General features: G+C 43.3%; 1 protein-coding gene across 1 annotated transcript in view; it reads right to left on the bottom strand.

Moving 5' to 3' along the window:
- Positions 1–17,500, bottom strand: part of LOC112219038 (calcium/calmodulin-dependent protein kinase type 1D-like) — a 58,654-nt gene that overhangs the window by 3,237 nt on the left and 37,917 nt on the right. Inside the window, exons 6-8 of the mRNA XM_042301827.1 lie at positions 15,249–15,324; positions 8,887–8,999; positions 4,441–4,519 (exon numbers count right to left, since the gene is read on the bottom strand). Of these exons, the coding sequence (XP_042157761.1) occupies positions 4,441–4,519; positions 8,887–8,999; positions 15,249–15,324 (268 nt within the window). The remainder of the gene's footprint in view (positions 1–4,440; positions 4,520–8,886; positions 9,000–15,248; positions 15,325–17,500) is intronic.

Here is a 17,500-nt window from a genome sequence, read left to right as displayed (position 1 = left end):
ACAGGGCCAAGACGTAACTGGGCCAAGACACAACAACAAGGCGTAACAGGGCCAAGACACAACAGCAAGGCGTAACAGGGCCAAGGCATAACAGGGCCAAGACATAACAGGGCCAAGACGTAACAGGGCCAAGACGTAACAGCAAGACGTAACAGGGCCAAGACGTAACAGCAAGATGTAACAGGGCCAAGACATAACAGGGTCAAGACGTAACAGGGCCAAGACGTAACAGCAAGATGTAACAGGGCCAAGACATAACAGCAAGACGTAACAGGGCCAAGACGTAACAGCAAGACGTAACAGGGCCAAGACGTAACAGCAAGACGTAACAGGGCCAAGACATAACAGCAAGACGTAACAGGGCCAAGACATAACAGGGCCAAGACATAACAGCAAGACGTAACAGGGCCAAGACGTAACAGCAAGACGTAACAGCAAGACGTAACAGCAAGGCGTAACAGGGCCAAGACGTAACAGCAAGACGTAACAGGGCCAAGACGTAACAGCAAGACGTAACAGCAAGACGTAACAGGGCCAAGACGTAACAGAGCCAAGACGTAACAGGGCCAAGACGTAACAGGGCCAAGACGTAACAGGGCCAAGACGTAACAAGGCCAAGACGTAACAAGGCCAAGACGTAACAGGGCCAAGACGTAACAGGGCCAAGACATAACAAGGCCAAGACGTAACAGGGCCATGACATAACAAGGCCAAGATGTAACAAGGCCATGACGTAACAGGGCCAAGACGTAACAAGGCCAATACGTAACAAGGCCAAGACGTAACAAGGCCAAGACGTAACAGGGCCAAGACGTAACAGGGCCAAGACATAACAGGGCCAAGACGTAACAGGGCCAAGACATAACAAGGCCAAGACGTAACAAGGCCAAGACATAACAGGGCCAAGACGTAACAGGGCCAAGACGTAACAGGGCCAAGACATAACAGGGCCAAGACGTAACAAGGCCAAGACGTAACAAGGCCAAGACGTAACAGGGCCAAGACATAACAAGGCCAAGACGTAACAGGGCCAAGACGTACAAGGCCAAGACATAACAAGGCCAAGACGTAACAGGGCCAAGACATAACAAGGCCAAGACGTAACAGGGCCAAGACGTAACAAGGCCAAGACGTAACAAGGCCAAGACGTAACAGGGCCAAGACGTAACAAGGCCAAGACGTAACAAGGCCAAGACGTAACAAGGCCAAGACGTAACAGCAAGACGTAACAGCAAGACGTAACAGGCCAATGATTAGATGCCTAAAAGTCCTATCCCTATTCTCCATTTGCCAACCACCCACATATTGTCTCTGTCATTAAAGCTAGAATCAGGGATTTGTTGTGTAGGTAAATGGCAGCCCCACCACTTGATGAACATTGAATAGATTCCCAAACCCCAGACAGTAGCATTAGGTCTGGCCCGGGCCAGATAATGGTTGATTAGTCTGCATCCCAAATGGCACCCTATTCCTTATATAGTGTACTACTTTGACCAGGGTCCATAGGGCCTTTACAGGTAATAGGGTGCCTTTTGGAACGTAGCCACTGCCTCTGCATTCTCCAAGCATCCTTCAGGACGCAGCCTGCTAATTGGCACCCATTCATTCAGCAGATTTGTCTCCCTCCCTCTTTTTCTCTTTCTCTGTCTCTCTACATCTCCCCCCCCCCTCTCTCTGCATCTTTCTCTCCCCCCTTCTCAGACCAGTGGAGCAGATATTTTAGGAGGGAGGCAGGAAGGAAGACATGGAGCACTGCATCATTCAGACATCCACTATCTGTGTCATATTTATGTCAGCTTTCGGCACGGCGAGTGGTTCTCTCTGATTGTGTTGTCCCAATCCATTCCCTAGCCCTTCCCATTGTTCCTAACCCTCTGATGTTTGCAGGTGAAAGAGATATGTTGGAGGCCTCATCACTAAACAGACTCTACCTACCCAGCCTACAGATCTGTAAGGTGGAACAGACACGGTGGAGGCTTCATCACTAAACAGACTCTACCTTGACTCACCAGGGGTGGGCTAGAGCCTGGTTGATATGGTGTGGTATGATGGGGTATGGTATTGTGTGGTGTGGTATGATGGGGTAATATATGGTATTGTGTGGTGGGGTATGATGGGGTATGGTGTGATGGGGTATGGTATGGTATTGTGTGGTGGGGTATGATGGGGTATGGTGTGGTGGGGTGGGGTATGGTATGGTATGGTGTGATATGGTGGGGTGGGGTATGGTATGGTATGGTGTGATATGGTATGGTGTGGTGGGGTATGGAGTGGTGTGGTATGGTATGGTGTGATATGGTATTGTGTGGTGTGGTATGGTGGGGTATGGTGTGGTGGGGTATGGTATTGTGTGGTGTGGTATGATGGGGTATGGTATGGTATTGTGTGGTGGGGTATGATGGGGTATGGTGAGATGGGGTATGGTATGGTATTGTGTGGTGGGGTATGATGGGGTATGGTGTGGTGGGGTGGGGTATGGTAAGGTATGGTGTGATATGGTGGGGTGGGGTATGGTATGGTGTGATATGGTATGGTATGGTGGGGGGGTATGGAGTGGTGTGTTATGGTGGGGTATGGTGTGGTGGGGTGGGGTGGGTTGTGGTATGGTATGGTGTAGTGGGGTATGGTGTGGTGTAGCGGGGTATGGTGTGGTGTGGTGGGGTATGGTGTGGTGTGGTGGGGTATGGTGTGGTGGGGTGGGTTGTGGTATGGTGTGGTGGGGTGGGGTGGGTTGTGGTATGGTGTGGTGTGGTATAGTATGGTGTGGTATAGTATGGTGTGGTATATTATGGTGTAGTATAGTTTGGTATGGTGTTGTATATTATGGTGTGGTATAGTATGGAATAGTATGGTGTGGTATAGTATGGTGTGGTATAGTATGGTATGGTGTGGTGTGGTATAGTATGGTGTGGTGTGGTATAGTATGGTGTGGTATAGTATGGTGTGGTATAGTATGGTGTGGTATATTATGGTGTAGTATAGTATGGTATGGTGTGGTATATTATGGTGTGGTATAGTATGGTATAGTATGGTGTGGTATGGTATGGTGTGGTATAGTATGGTATGGTGTGGTGTGGTATAGTATGGTGTGGTATAGTATGGTGTGGTGTGGTATAGTATGGTGTGGTATAGTATGGTGTGGTATAGTATGGTGTGGTATATTATGGTGTAGTATAGTATGGTATGGTGTGGTATAGTATGGTGTGGTATAGTATGGTATAGTATGGTGTGGTATAGTATGGTGTGGTATAGTATGGTGTGGTATAGTATGGTATGGTGTGGTGTGGTATAGTATGGTGTGGTATAGTATGGTATAGTATAGTATGGTGTGGTATAGTATGGTATAGTATGGTGTGGTATAGTATAGTATGGTGTGGTATAGTGTGGTATAGCATAGTATGGTGTGGTATAGTATGGTATGGTGTGGTATAGTATGGTGTGGTATAGTATGGTGTGGTATAGTGTGGTATAGTATAGCATGGTGTGGTATAGTGTGGTATAGTATAGTATAGTGTGGTATAGTATGGTATGGTATAGTATAGTATGGTATAGTATGGTGTGGTATAGTATAGTATGGTGCGGTATAGTGTGGTCTAGTATAGTATGGTGCGGTATAGTGTGGTATAGTATAGTATGGTGTGTTATAGTATGGTATGGTGTGGTATAGTATAGTATGGTGTGGTATAGTATAGTATGGTATAGTATGGTGTGGTATAGTATGGTGTGGTATAGTATAGTACGGTGTGGTATGGTATGGTATGGTGTGGTATAGTATGGTATGGTATGGTGTGGTATAGTATGGTATAGTATGGTATGGTGTGGTATAGTATGGTATGGTATGGTATGGTATAGTATGGTGTGGTATAGTATGGTGTGGTATAGTATGGTGTGGTATAGTATGGTGTGGTATATTATGGTGTGGTATAGTATGGTGTGGTATAGTATGGTATGGTGTGGTATAGTATGGTGTGGTATAGTATGGTGTGGTATATTATGGTATAGTATAGTATGGTGTGGTATAGTATAGTATGGTATAGTATGGTGTGGTATAGTATGGTGTGGTATAGTATAGTATGGTGTGGTATGGTATGGTGTGGTATAGTATGGTGTGGTATAGTATGGTATGGTATGGTGTGGTATAGTATGGTGTGGTATAGTATGGTATAGTATGGTATGGTGTGGTATAGTATGGTATAGTATGGTATGGTATAGTATGGTGTGGTATAGTATGGTGTGGTATAGTATGGTGTGGTATATTATGGTGTGGTATAGTATGGTGTGGTATAGTATGGTATAGTATGGTATGGTGTGGTATAGTATGGTGTGGTATATTATGGTGTGGTATAGTATGGTGTGGTATAGTATGGTATGGTATAGTATGGTATGGTGTGGTATAGTGTGGTGTGGTATAGTATGGTGTGGTGGTAGATAGACATTCACCAGGGGTGGGCTAGAGCCTGGTCACAGGTGAATCTCTTCTCTGGATCCTTCTCCATCAGAGAGCTGATGAACTGTTTGGCTGTTTGTGGAACAGAGGAAGACACACAATATCACCATGTTCCATTCATTCAAGATAGCATTACATACAAACAATTGGGTACACTCACACGCACACATACTGTACATGTGGGTCTTTCTATAAATAATGGGGCATTGGGATTTTAAAAAATGGTTTGAAACAACAAAAAATTTGAAACAAAAATAAAAAAGTTTATACAGTTCCACATGAGGAACAAAAGTGAATATATGCAAATCGCCATAACTCCACCTATACAACAACATAGGACTATACATCCTTTAAATCAGGGTTCATACGGACATTGGCAAGTCAAATTCAAGGACTTTCATTGTAAAAGTGAAAGTCACCCAGTAAAATACAACTTGAGTAAAAATCTACAAGTATTTGGTTTTTACAGTAAATGTACTTAAGTACAGTGGTGGAAAAAGTACTCAATTGCCATACTTAAGTAAAAGTACAATGTAAAAGTAAATACTATACATCGAATTCCTTATATTAAGCAAACGGACAGACAGAAGCACACTCCAATACTCAGACATCATTTACAAACACAGCATTTGTGTTTAGTGAGTCCGCCAGATAAGAGGCAGTCAGGATGACAACGCGTTATATTGATAGGTGAGTGAAATGGACTATATTGCTGTCCTGCCTGAACTTTTGAAATGTAAACAGTACTTTTGAATGTCAGGGAAAATGTACACTACCAGTAAAACGTTTTAGAAAACCTACTCTTTCAAGGGTTTTTCTTTATTTTTACATTGTAGAATAATTGTGAAGTCATCAAAACTATGAAATAACACATATGGAATCATGTAGTAACCAAAAAAGTGTTTAATAAATCAAAATGTATTTTATATTTGAGATTCTTCAAAAAAGCCATCCTTCGCCTTGATGACAGCGTTGGACACTCTTGGCCTTCTCTCAACCAGCTTCACTTGGAATGCTTTTCCAACAGTCTTGAAGGAGTTCCCACATATGCTGAGCACTTGTTGGCCGCTTTTCCTTCACACTGCAGTCCGACTCATCCCAAACCATCTCAATTGGGTTGAGGTCGGGTGATTGTGGAGGCCAGGTCATCTGATGCAGCACTCCATCACTCTCCTTCTTGGTAAAATAGCCCGTACACAGCCTGGAGGTGTGTTGGGCCATTGTCCTATTGAAAATCAAATGATAGTCCCACTAAGCCCAAACCAGATGAGATGGCTTATCGCTGCAGAATGCTGTGGTAGCCAAGCTGGTTAAGTGAGCCTTGAATTCTAAATAAATCACAGACAGTGTCACCAGCAAATCAACCCCACACCATAACCCCTCCTCCTCTGTGCTTTACAGTGGGAAACACACATGCGAAGATCATCCGTTCACCCTCACCGCGTCTCACCGCGTCTCACCGCGTCTCACCGCGTCTCACCGCGTCTCACCGCGTCTCACCGCGTCTCACAAAGACAAGGCTGTTGGATCCAAAAATCTCAAATTTCGACTCCAGACCAAAGGACAAATTTCCACCGGTCTAATGTCCATTGCTCGTGTTTCTTGGCCCAAGCAAGTATTTTCTTCTTATTGATGTCCTTCAGTAGTTGTTTCTTTGCAGCAATTTGTCCATGAAGGCCTGATTCACACAGTCTAATCTGAACAGTTGATGTTGAGATGTGTCTGTTACTTGAACTCTGTGAAGCATTTATTTGGGCTGTAATTTCTGAGGCTGGTAACTCTAATGAACGTGTCCTCTGCAGCAGAGGTAACTCTGGGTCTTCCTTTCCTGTGGTGGTCCTCATGACAGCCAGTTAACTCTAATGAACCTATCCCCTGCAGCAGAGGTAACTCTGGGTCTTCCTTTCCTGTGGCGGTCCTCATGACAGCCAGTTAACTCTAATGAACCTATCCCCTGCAGCAGAGGTAACTCTGGGTCTTCCTTTCCTGTGGTGGTCCTCATGAGAGCCAGTTAACTCTAATGAACTTATCCTCTGCAGCAGAGGTAACTCTGGGTCTTCCTTTCCTGTGGCGGTCCTCATGACAGCCAGTTAACTCTAATGAACCTATCCCCTGCAGCAGAGGTAACTCTGGGTCTTCCTTTCCTGTGGAGGTCCTCATGACAGCCAGTTAACTCTAATGAACGTATCCTCTGCAGCAGAGGTAACTCTGGGTCTTCCTGTCCTGTGGCGGTCCTCATGAGAGCCAGTTAACTCTAATGAACGTATCCTCTGCAGCAGAGGTAGCTCTGGGTCTTCCTGTCCTGTGGCGGTCCTCATGAGAGCCAGTTAACTCTAATGAACCTATCCTCTGCAGCAGAGGTAACTCTGGGTCTTCCTGTCATGTGACGGTCCTCATGAGAGCCAGTTTCATCACAGCGCTTGATGGTTTTTGCAACTGCACTGGAAGAAACGTTCAAAGTTCTTGACATTTTCCGTGTTGACTGACCTTCATGTCTTAAAGTAATGATGGACTGCCGTTTCTCTTTACTTACGTGAGCTGTTCTTGCCATAATATGGACTTGGTCTTTTACCAAATAGGATTATCTTCTGTATACCACCCCTACCTTGTCACAACACAACTGATTGGCTCAAACACATTAATTAAGAAGGAAAGAACTTCCACAAATTAACTTTTAAGAAGGCACACCTGTTAATTGAAATACATTCCAGGTGACTACCTCATGAAGCTGGTTGAGGGAATGCCAAGAGTGTGCAAAGCTGTCATCAAAGCAAAGGGTGGCTATTTGAAGAATCTCAAATATAAAATATATTTTGATTTGTTTAACATTTTTTTGATTACTACATGATTCCATATGTGTCATTTCATAGTTTTCATGTCTTCACTATTATTCTACTATGTAGAACACAGTAAAAATAAAGAAAAACCCTTGAATAAGTCAGTGTTCTAAAAATTTTGACTGGTAGTGCATGGGAGTAAAAAGTACATATTTTCTAGTATAGTAAAGTATAGGTACAGTGACTTCAGAAAGTATTCAGACCCCTTGACTTTTCCCACATTTTGTTATGTTACAGCCTTATTCTGAAATTGATTCAATTGTTTTTTTCCCCCCGCAGCAATCTACACACAATACCCCATAATGACAAAGTGAAAAAAGTTTACAAATGTTTACAAATGTATATTTATCTCTATACACAGCCTGGTCTTATAGACTAGACGTAACATAGTATGTGGGCAGCAGGTAACCTAGTGGTTAGAGCGTTGGGCCTGTAAAAATCAGTTCTGCCCCTGAACAAGGCCATTAACCCACTGTTCCTAGGCCGTCATTGTAAATAAGAATTTGTTCTTAACTGACTTGCCTAGTTAAATGAAGGTAAAAACATTATTTAAAAAAAAAGTAAATATTAATCCAGTACACTGATGTTAGGGGCCATGCTTTAACACAACTGCTAACCCCAACCTTAGCCCTAACCTTAACCCCTAGCCTAGCTAATGTTAGCCACCCAGCTAGCATTAGCGTTAGCCACCTAGCTAACATTAGCGTTAGCCACCTAGCTAACATTAGCATTAGCCACCTAACCACATATATAGAACCACCTAGAATTCGTAACATATCATTCAAATTGAAATTCATAACATATCATAAGAAATGGATGATGGACATCCACAAGTGAATAACTACCATATGAAAAGTAACATATCATACTAATTTAAGTGTCCCAGGTTTTCTTTTACTATGTTACGTCTGTCTCTAAGTCCAGGTTTCTATAAAAAAACAAAAAACTGTCCAACAGCTGGATCCAGGATTCTTACAGGATTCAAGTTCAATGTCTAATTTAACTGATTAATGCTTAAAATATTATATAACGATAACTTACACTGCCCTTAATGCAAGGACAGAAAAGGTATGTTTTATGTCACAAGATTTTGAACAAATCATTCAAGACACCAACCATGATAAAGGGTTAAACAGGTTTTAAATCAACTAGTGAATTGTATTGAATATAGCTATGATTCCCCCCCCCCCCTCCTTATATCTTAACGTATCACACAGGTGATATGATTGTGATGATATGTACATGACCCTTTTCATTCGGGGTGGCAGGGTAGCCTAGTGGTTAGAGCGTTGGACTAGTTGCAAGTTCAAACTCCCGAGCTGACAAGGTACAAATCTGTCGTTCTACCACTGAACAAGGCCATTAACCCACTGTTCCTAGGCCATCATTGTAAATAAGAATTTGTTCTTAACTGACTGGTTACTCACTGGTTCCCTAGTTTATAGAAAGACCCATATATACGACCAGGCACACACACACACACACACACACACACACACACACACACACACACACACACACACACACACACACACACACACACACACACACACACACACACACACACACACACACACACACACACACACACACACAACTCACCTGAGTCAGATATGTCATCCCAATAAGGTGCATCAAACTCATAGTCGGCCTTGAGTATCTGCTCAAAGAGCTTGGAGTCATTTTCATCATAGAACGGAGGGTAGCCACACAACCTAGGGAACAGATCATTAATTACACAACAATATGGATGCTCTATGTTAGTGCCATCGTCTAACTTAAAAGTAGAATACCAAGGGAAAGCCTACTCCTTATTTGGACAGAAAACTCAATCTATTTGATATTGCCTTATCTTGCCTTGTTATGTCTTTGGCACATCTTCTGATCACAACACTTGTTACACGGAGATTATCCAAATCAAAACAAATTATCGGAGCTATAGTATCACATTAGTGTTGCCAATATTTTCTAATTAACTACTGCAACAACTTTCTAATTGGTGAGACTATGAAACTATTCCACCTGATTACCTTAACAGCCTTCACACCTAACGAGGAGTGGTTAACGAGGCTAGAGGGTTCTATTCAAACTAACAAGTGTTTCCAGTAAATTGAATTGATTGGGCAGCTTAATCCAGGTGTATTTATTCCTGGCAGTTTTGACTAAAAGCTTTCAGAACAGAATATCATATAGAGAATGTGTGGAAATGTGGAAATACCCTCTTATTTGACTGGTCTGTGACTCACAACAACAAAAAACTATTCCCGGTCAGAGGAGCTCACAGAGAGTTAAAATACACAGTAAACTTTATTGACAAACAGGGATATTGACATATTGTTTTCACCCATGAACATACTAACTTATATCTACCTCTGATCTGCACTGGAAGGCAACACACATTGGCAATATGTCCTATTTCTAGGACATTTGCTCCCGAGTGACACAGCAGTATAAGGCGCTGCATCTCAGTGCAAGAGGCATCACTGCAGTCCCTGGTTCGAATCCAGGCTGCATCACGTCCGGCAGTGATTGGGAGTCCCATAGGGCGGCACACAATTGGCCCAGCGTCGTCCGGGTTTGGCCGGGGTAGGCCGTCATTGTAAATAATAATTTGTTCTTAACTGACTTGCCTAGTTAAATAGGGATGGAAGAGAATGCATAGGGCCTGGCTGGCAAGCGCAGGATCAGCTAGATGTCCTTAGCCATCAGAGGGTGCATGATCAGCTCATATACAGAGTGTGGGGCAAGTGTGCACCAGCTGATTGGCTGTGACAAGGAGCTGTACACTGATTGATATCACCTCACATGTGGAGAGCCAGGCTCAGCTGAGCCAAGCATAAACAACACAAAAAAACGTCCTGTAGCGCCCTCAGCAGGGGGGAATTCTCAATATACAGCATATAAGATGATCTAATCATGTTACATGGCCACATTTTCAGCAAAGTATATCTTATAGAGGCTAAATGAAGCCTTCATAAGCCCTATGTAAAGCCTACTTAAATTCTACATTATAGGGTGTCCATCCACTCTGTCAGAGTGCGTGAAAACGAGCTTTCACTTCCTTGTGTTATAAAATACATTTTACCAAGACAAATATGATTATTCATGTTCTGAATATTTCATTGGGGTGTTTCACTAACATTTCATTAACAGTATACCCAAAAAGGTTGGATTTCGTAACCTAATACATCCCATAATAAGCATTGAGCTCTGTTGTCCCGGACCTGCTGTTTTCGACGCTCTGTCTCTCTCTACCTGCTGTCTCTAACTCTGAATGATCGGCTATGAAAAGCCAACTGACATTTACTCCTGAGGTTCTGACTTGTTGCACCCTCTACAACCACTGTGATTATTATTATCATCTGACCCAGCTGGTCATCTATGAACATTTGAACATCTTGGCCATATTCTGTTATAATCTCCACCTGGCACAGCCAGAAGAGGACTGGCCGTCCCTCAGAGCCTGGCTCCTCTCTAGGTTTCTTCCTAGGTTCCTGCCTTTCTAGGGAGTTTTTCCCAGCCACTGTGCTTCTACATCTGCATTGCTTGCTGTTTGGGGTTTTAGGCTGGGTTTCTGTATAGCACTTTGTGACACCGGCTGATGTAAAAAGGGCTTTATAAATACATTTGATTGATTGATTGACAGAGCAACGCAGCTTTCTTGCATCAACTTTGAGGATTTTACATGTTGTGCTGGTCATCTTCAAAGTTGTTTCCGCGGGTGGCAAAAAGCTAACTTTGCATGACACAAATCAAAGTACATTTGATTTGTGTCATGCGCCAAACACAACAGGTATTACCTTACCGTAAAATGCTTACTTACAAGCCCTTAACCAACAATTCAGTTAAACAAATAGAGTTAAGAAAATACTTACTGAATAAACCAAAGTAAAAAAACAAATCAAAAGTAAAACAATAAAACAACGAGGTTATAAACAGGGGGGTACCAGCACCGAGTCAATGTGGAGGCTATATACAGGGTATTACGGTACCGAGTCAATGTGGAGGCTATATACAGGGTATTACGGTACCGAGTCAATGTGGAGGTTATAAACAGGGTATTACGGTACCGAGTCAATGTGGAGGCTATATACAGGGTATTACGGTACCGAGTCAATGTGGAGGCTATATACAGGGTATTACGGTACCGAGTCAATGTGGAGGTTATAAACAGGGGGTACCAGCACCGAGTCAATGTGGAGGCTATATACAGGGGGTACCAGCACCGAGTCAATGTGGAGGTTATAAACAGGGGGTACCAGCACCGAGCCAATGTGGAGGTTATAAACAGGGGGTACCAGCACTGAGTCAATGTGGAGGTTATAAACAGGGGGTACCAGCACCGAGTCAATGTGGAGGTTATAAACAGGGGGTACCGGCACCGAGTCAATGTGGAGGCTATATACAGGGTATTACGGTACCGAGTCAATGTGGAGGCTATATACAGGGTATTACGGCACCGAGTCAATGTGGAGGCTATATACAGGGGGTACTAGCACCGAGTCAATGTGGAGGTTATAAACAGAGTATTACGGTACCGAGTGAATGTGGAGGCTATATACAGGGTATTACGGTACCGAGTCAATGTGGAGGCTATATACAGGGTATTACGGTACCGAGTCAATGTGGAGGCTATATACAGGGGGTACCAGCACCGAGTCAATGTGGAGGTTATAAACAGGGGGTACCGGCACCGAGTCAATGTGGAGGTTATAAACAGGGTATTACGGTACCGAGTCAATGTGGAGGCTATATACAGGGTATTACGGTACCGAGTCAATGTGGAGGCTATATACAGGGTATTACGGCACCTAGTCAATGTGGAGGCTATATACAGGGTATTACGGTACCGAGTCAATGTGGAGGCTATATACAGGGGGTACCAGCACCGAGTCAATGTGGAGGTTAAACAGGGGGTAAACCGAGGGGAGGTTACCAGCACCGAGTCAATGTGGAGGTTATAAACAGGGGGTACCAGCACCGAGTCAATGTGGAGGTTATATACAGGGGGTACCGGCACCGAGTCAATGTGGAGGCTATAATCAGGGGGTACCGGCACCGAGTCAATGTGGAGGCTATAAACAGGGGGTACCGGCACCGAGTCAATGTGCGGGGGGCAAGTTACAGCCTTATACTAAAATGGATTAAATTGTAATTTTTTCCCTCATCAATCTACACACAATATCCTACAATGACAAAACAAAAACAGGTTTTTAGAAAATGTTTCAAACGTATGAAAAATAAAAAACTGAAATATCACATTTACATAAGTATTCAGACCCTTTTACATAAGTATTCAGACCCTTTTACATAAGTATTCAGACCCTTTTACATAAGTATTCAGACCCTTTTACATAAGTATTCAGACCCTTTTACATAAGTATTCAGTACTTTGTTGAATCACCTTTAGGCCACTCAAGGACATTCAGAGCCCTCCTGCGTTGTCTTGGCTGTGTTGCTTAGGGTCTTTGTCTTGTTGGAAGGTGAACATTCGCCTCTGAGGTCCTGAGCACTCTGGAGCAGGATTTCATCAAGGATCTCTCTGTACTTTGCTCCGTTCATATTTCCCTATATCCTGACTCCCAGTCCTTGGCACTGAAAAACATCCCCACAGCATGATGCTGCCACCCCCGTACTTCACCGTAGGGGTGCCAGATTTCCTCCAGACGTGACGCTTGGCATTCAGGCCGCCAAAGAGTTCAACCTTGGTTTCATCAGACCAGAGAATCTTGTTTCTCATGGTCTTAGAGTCTTTAGGTGCCTTTTGGCAAACTCCAAGCGGGCTGTCATGTTCCTTTTACTGAGGATTGGCTTCCGTCTAGTCACTACCATAAAGGCCTGATTGGTGGAGTGCTGCAGAGATGGTTGTCCTTCTGGAAGGTTCTCCCATCTCCACAGAGGAACTCTAGAGCTTCGTCAGAGTGACCCTCAGGTTCTTGGTCACCTCCCTGACCAAGACCCTTCTCCACCAATTGCTCAGTTTGGCCAGGTGGCCAGCTCTAGGAAGAGTCTTGGTGGTTCCAAACTTCTTTCATTTAAGAATGAAGGAGGCCACTGTATTCTTGGGGACCTTCAATGCTGCAGACATTTTTTGGTACCCTTCCCCAGATCTGTGCCTCAACACAATCCTGTGGTTTGGTTTTTGCTCTGACATGCACTGTCAACTGTGGGACCTTATATAGACAGGTGTGTGCCTTTCCAAATCATGCCCAATCTTTTTCATTTATCACAGATGGACTCAAGTTGTAGAAACATCTCAAGGATGATAAATGGAAACAGGATGCACCTGAGCTCAATTTTGAGTCTCATAGCAAAGGGTCTGAATACTTTTGTAAATAAGGTATTTCTGTTATTTATTTATTTTTAATTTGCAAAACTTTCTACTAATCTGTTTTCACTTTGTCATTATGGGGTATTGTGTGTCGATTGGTGAGGATTATATATTTTTTCATCCATTTTAGAATAAGGCTGTAACATAACATAATGTGGAAAGAGTCAAGGGGTCTGAGTACTTTCTGAAGGAACTATATAGACCAAATACTGACTTTTTGGTGGTCTATAGAAACTTCTTACGAGACTCAGCTTTAGATGAGGAAGATGAACCTGGCTTTAGGTGAGGCAGATGAACCTGGCTTTAAGTGAGGAAGATGAACCTGGCTTTAGGTGAGGCAGATGAACCTGGCTTTACGTGAGGCAGATGAACCTGGCTTTAGGTGAGGCAGATGAACCAGGCTTTAGGTGAGGCAGATGAACCTGGCTTTAGGTGAGGCAGATGAACCTGGCTTTAGGTGAGGCAGATGAACCTGGCTTTAGTGAGGCAGATGAACCTGGCTTTAGAGGCAGATGAACCTGGCTTTACGTGAGGCAGATGAACCTGGCTTTACGCAGATGAACCTGGCTTTACGTGAGGCAGATTAACCTGGCTTTACGTGAGGCAGATGAACCTGGCTTTAGGTGAGGCAGATGAACCAGGCTTTAGGTGAGGCAGATGAACCTGGCTTTAGGTGAGGCAGATGAACCTGGCTTTAGGTGAGGCAGATGAACCTGGCTTTACGTGAGGCAGATGAACCTGGCTTTACGTGAGGCAGATGAACCTGGCTTTACGTGAGGCAGATGAACCTGGCTTTACGTGAGGCAGATGAACCTGGCTTTACGTGAGGCAGATGAACCTGGCTTTACGTGAGGCAGATGAACCTGGCTTTAGGTGAGGCAGATGAACCTGGCTTTACGTGAGGCAGATGAACCTGGCTTTACGTGAGGCAGATGAACCTGGCTTTAAGTGAGGCAGATGAACCTGGCTTTAAGTGAGGCAGATGAACCTGGCTTTAGGTGAGGCAGATGAACCTGTATCCATATTACTTTCATATCATCTGACATGAGATCCTCTCTCAGCCTAACAGGAATATGACTCTGGACATACTGTACATGACAACACCTCCTATTTGCATTTCTGGCTTTCCTGTATATTCTATAACCATGTATAGCTCCTACTGCATCATCAAAGGAATTATCTAAGTGTGTTTCAGAGATGGCAAAAATATGAACATTTTCTGATGTTAATAAGTTGTCAATTTACATTAACCTTGTTTTATGTCCTGCTGATTTAAAAATAAAGATGATCAGTTCAATGGGAAAGTGAGCCTGTCAGGTAGACTGTCAGGTAACCAGTAGCCTTAATTCTTGTACAGAATCCAGCCTAGCTGAAGCGATGCTGTGCAATATTCCTGATTTATTTTTGAACCATTTTTTCCCCTGCTGACCTCCATTGATTTAGTCCCCCTAATTTTGGCCATCCTAAAGAGGTAAAAACTTCAATAACCTTCAAACAGATGATGAGATACATGCGGTTTAGACGATTGGAGGATTATCAACACAATTAACATATTATTTGTCCCAATGAACCATCAAAATATACAGGGGGGGTTTTATTGGACACCCTACACATTACAGTATAAGATACTTACAGAATGTAAGCGATGACTCCGATAGACCAGCAGTCCACTGCTTTGCTGTAGGGCTTCTGAGCCAGAACCTCTGGGGCTGTGGAGAACATCATAAGGTAGAGATTGATACAGAACATTGTGTGGGTGATGTTTCCTGAGGTTAAATTAGGTCAAATAAGTTTAGGTTAGCCAGAGTTAAAGAGATACGAGTAGATGAGGTCAATGTTTGGGTTACTACTACTACTGCAGACTGCCATACGTCACAGCTGTTCGTCTTCCTGTCTGTCTAACGACGCAGATTTTGTGTCCACATGTTGTACCCTTCTGCTCTAAGTAATGTGCACTTGTTCACTACTATTCATTGATTTAAGAGGGAAGGGCAGTTGTAAGAAATATGGTGGAAACTCTCTCTAGCCCATGGAATGTCTTACACCAATCCCAAGCTCCTAAATGCGTGGGGAGGAGTTCAACAGGAGTACACTGGGGGGAATTGGGACACAACCAGACAGGCACGTAACTTGCAGGGTGGACAGAGGGGTCATAACCCTCCCTATAATATACCAGGATGAATTTGATGGATAGTAAATTATTTTCCCACCATAGCTACTGACTTTCTGTGGCTTCAGACTAAGCAGTACTACTCAATTCCTTATTTTATGATTGGACCCCCCCGCTGCCAATAATGCTTTTGGTTTGGCCCGGGTCTTCAGAGGTCGTGGTTTGTGAAGGGAAAAAAGCTGTGCAAGGCTTGTAAAGAGAACAGAGCAAGAGCTTCCTTCCCTCCCACCTTCCCTCCTTCCCTCCTTCCCTCCCTCCCTCCCTAACAAACCCTTCATTCTGTGAGCTAACTTGTAATAAATAAATAAGTAGTCACATAAGTACAAAATAAGAATGATTTAATTGCGAAGTGACTAGATATGCATCTCATGTGTGAATGCCATTTCTCAAAACGAGCGATAATTGGTAACGGTTATATTGGGCTCAATTTTGTCAGTTCAAAGATAACTTTAGTAGTATTATAAACTTTGAAACAACTAGTTTCTCGTAGGCTACAGAATTATAGAAGGGCTGTTTCTCTGAATCTCAGGCAGTACTTGTATTTATTATGGATCCCCATTAGCTGCTTCCAAGGCAGCAGCTACTCTTCCTGGGGTTCGGCAAAATAAAGGCAGTTTATACAATTTTAAAAACATTACAATAAATTCATAACAGATTTCACAACCGAACCAATTGCAATTTTCTTAAGTCCCTCTTTGTGGCACCTGACCACACGACTGAACAGTAGTCCAGGTGCGACAAAACTAGAGTCTGTTGGATCTGCCTTGTTGATAGTGTTGTTAAGAAGTTAGAGCAGTGCTTTATTCTGGACAGACTTCTCCCCATCTTAGCTAGTGTTGTATCATTAGGTTTTGACCATGACAGTTTACAATCCAGGGTTACTCCAAGCAGTTTAGTCAGCTCAGCTTCCTCAATTTCCACCTGATTTATTACAAGATGTAGTTGAGGTTTAGGGTTTAGTGAATGATTTGTCCCAAATACAAGGCTCCCGAGCGGTGCAGCGGTCTAAGGCACTGCATCTCAGTGCTAGAGGCGTCACTACAGACCCTGATTTGATTCCAGGCTGTATCACAACCGGACGTAATTGGGAGTCCCATAGGGCGGCGCACAACTGGCCCAGCGTCGTCCGGGTTTGGCCAGGGTAGGCCGTCATTGTAAATAAGAATCTGTTCTTAACTGACTTGCCTAGGAAAATAAAGGTGAAAAAAATAAATAAATGTGCCATTGCACAGAAGTAAGCTGGTTCATGTCTCATTTATTAATTTTGATTTCAATATGGAAGGAAAACCACGTACTGGTGTTTGGTAAGATGAGTAAAAGGTATTGTTACACCATATTCTTGTGTAACAACAGCAGTTAATTCAATTGGGGAAGGTGAAGGGAGGGGGGGAGCATAGGATGTTCTCCCATGATGAAAGGAGGCCATGGCTGAAACCGGTTTGGGAAGCACTGATTTAGCTAATTATTAACTCAAATACAGATGGGTATGCTTCAGCCTATTTATTTATAGCCACTATGCTGCATCAGTCAGACGACAGTTCATTTTTTAAATGTTTTATTTATTTCACCATTATTTAACAATGTAGGCTAGTTGAGAACAAGTTCTCATTTACAACTGCGACCTGGCCAAGATAAATCAAAGCAGTTTGACACATACAACAACACAGAGTCACACATGGAATAAACAAAAATACAGTCAACAATACAAGTAGAAA

This window comes from Oncorhynchus tshawytscha, linkage group LG19, assembly GCF_018296145.1.
Source record: "Oncorhynchus tshawytscha isolate Ot180627B linkage group LG19, Otsh_v2.0, whole genome shotgun sequence".
In the NCBI taxonomy this organism is placed as follows: domain Eukaryota; kingdom Metazoa; phylum Chordata; class Actinopteri; order Salmoniformes; family Salmonidae; genus Oncorhynchus; species Oncorhynchus tshawytscha.
Note: the sequence above shows the minus strand (reverse complement) of the source record. Positions and strands in the feature narration are given on the sequence as shown.